We start from the raw sequence: 1121 nt of genomic DNA, 5'->3' as shown, positions 1-1121 counted from the left end.
AGGAGATTAAACTAGCTGATGGAGAGGAACAAGAACTGAGGACTTTACTTGATTACAAAGAAGGTGTGATAGTTGATCTTATTACTCAATTACTGATGTTACTTATACTAATGGTATAGGATCAATATTTGAACAAGATAAACAACTGAATATCATCAAAAAAAGAAAAGGTATAGTTAGTGAATGATGAAAATATTTTATTAATGTATTTTTACTTGTATAGAGTATATTGAAAGGAGACTAGAGACACCAGGTATAGTACTAACTTAAAGCATGTATTAAAGTAATGTGGAGGTCATAATCATTTGAACAATCACTACAATTTATCTTATAAATTAATAACATTCTCATTGTGTCATTACTGTAGAGTCTAAACTGAAAGTGAAACTACTGACTAGAAGGAAGTTGATAAATAAAATATTCAAATCAAAGAAATCAGAGACTCAGTATTTCCGAACCTCCCTCCTAATGAAAGCAGGTACTGAGTCTACTGGTATAATCTGTCTATACTACCTCATGACAGGAAGAGAGGAGGCATTAGTGGAGTATAAGAAAGAGATTGAGTTGCTACAAGAAAATATATCAATAACTAGTGTACAACTGCTGATGATGAGTCATAAGGGAAATATTGAGAGTATGTGATATGTTAGTAATTAAATCATTAACTGATTGATATATTGTATAGAGAAGGATCAGTGGACACAATCACTGGATACACCAACAGCAGAATCTATTTACACAGCACGTATTGACTATCAGAGAATAAGGAGTGGTGATCTTTCATTCAGTGAGGGAGAGCAGCTGAAGATATATAACAAGTGGAGTAGTTTTGAGTGGAGTGGAAGATCCTTGGTGTCTGGTAAAAAGGGAGACATTCCTAGTAGTTGTGTTTACTCAATGTTGGAGTCACTTCAATTGTTAGAGTTTTTACTGTCAGTGGAAGAAGTGTCCCTTCCTATTCTACAGAAGATAAGGAATGATTTATCTAGTAATGATGAGAAAGCTTCTCTTTTCTTGGAGACTATTAATGATGATCCTATTATGATATCTGCACTGAGAGAAGACAAGAAACAGCATGATAAAGGTAATATTTGTGATTATTGTGACAGTCAGTATAATTA

The 1121-nt window shown here is 33.2% G+C and overlaps 1 protein-coding gene across 1 annotated transcript; it reads left to right on the top strand.

The window, feature by feature from the left end:
- Window positions 1-6: 6 nt before the first annotated feature.
- Window positions 7-945, top strand: LOC109593515 (tyrosine-protein kinase yes-like; the record flags this gene model as incomplete). Its single annotated transcript, XM_020008564.1, has 6 exons — window positions 7-63; window positions 120-170; window positions 224-253; window positions 368-478; window positions 524-634; window positions 686-945. Coding segments are annotated over exons 4-6 (381 nt in total), but the record flags the coding sequence as incomplete, so codon positions are not given.
- Window positions 946-1121: the final 176 nt, after the last annotated feature.

Source organism: Amphimedon queenslandica, unplaced genomic scaffold (genome assembly GCF_000090795.2).
Source record: "Amphimedon queenslandica unplaced genomic scaffold, v1.1 AMPQUscaffold_1166_Cont26819, whole genome shotgun sequence".
In the NCBI taxonomy this organism is placed as follows: Eukaryota; Metazoa; Porifera; class Demospongiae; order Haplosclerida; family Niphatidae; genus Amphimedon; species Amphimedon queenslandica.
This window is presented reverse-complemented; position numbering and strand designations above follow the sequence as displayed.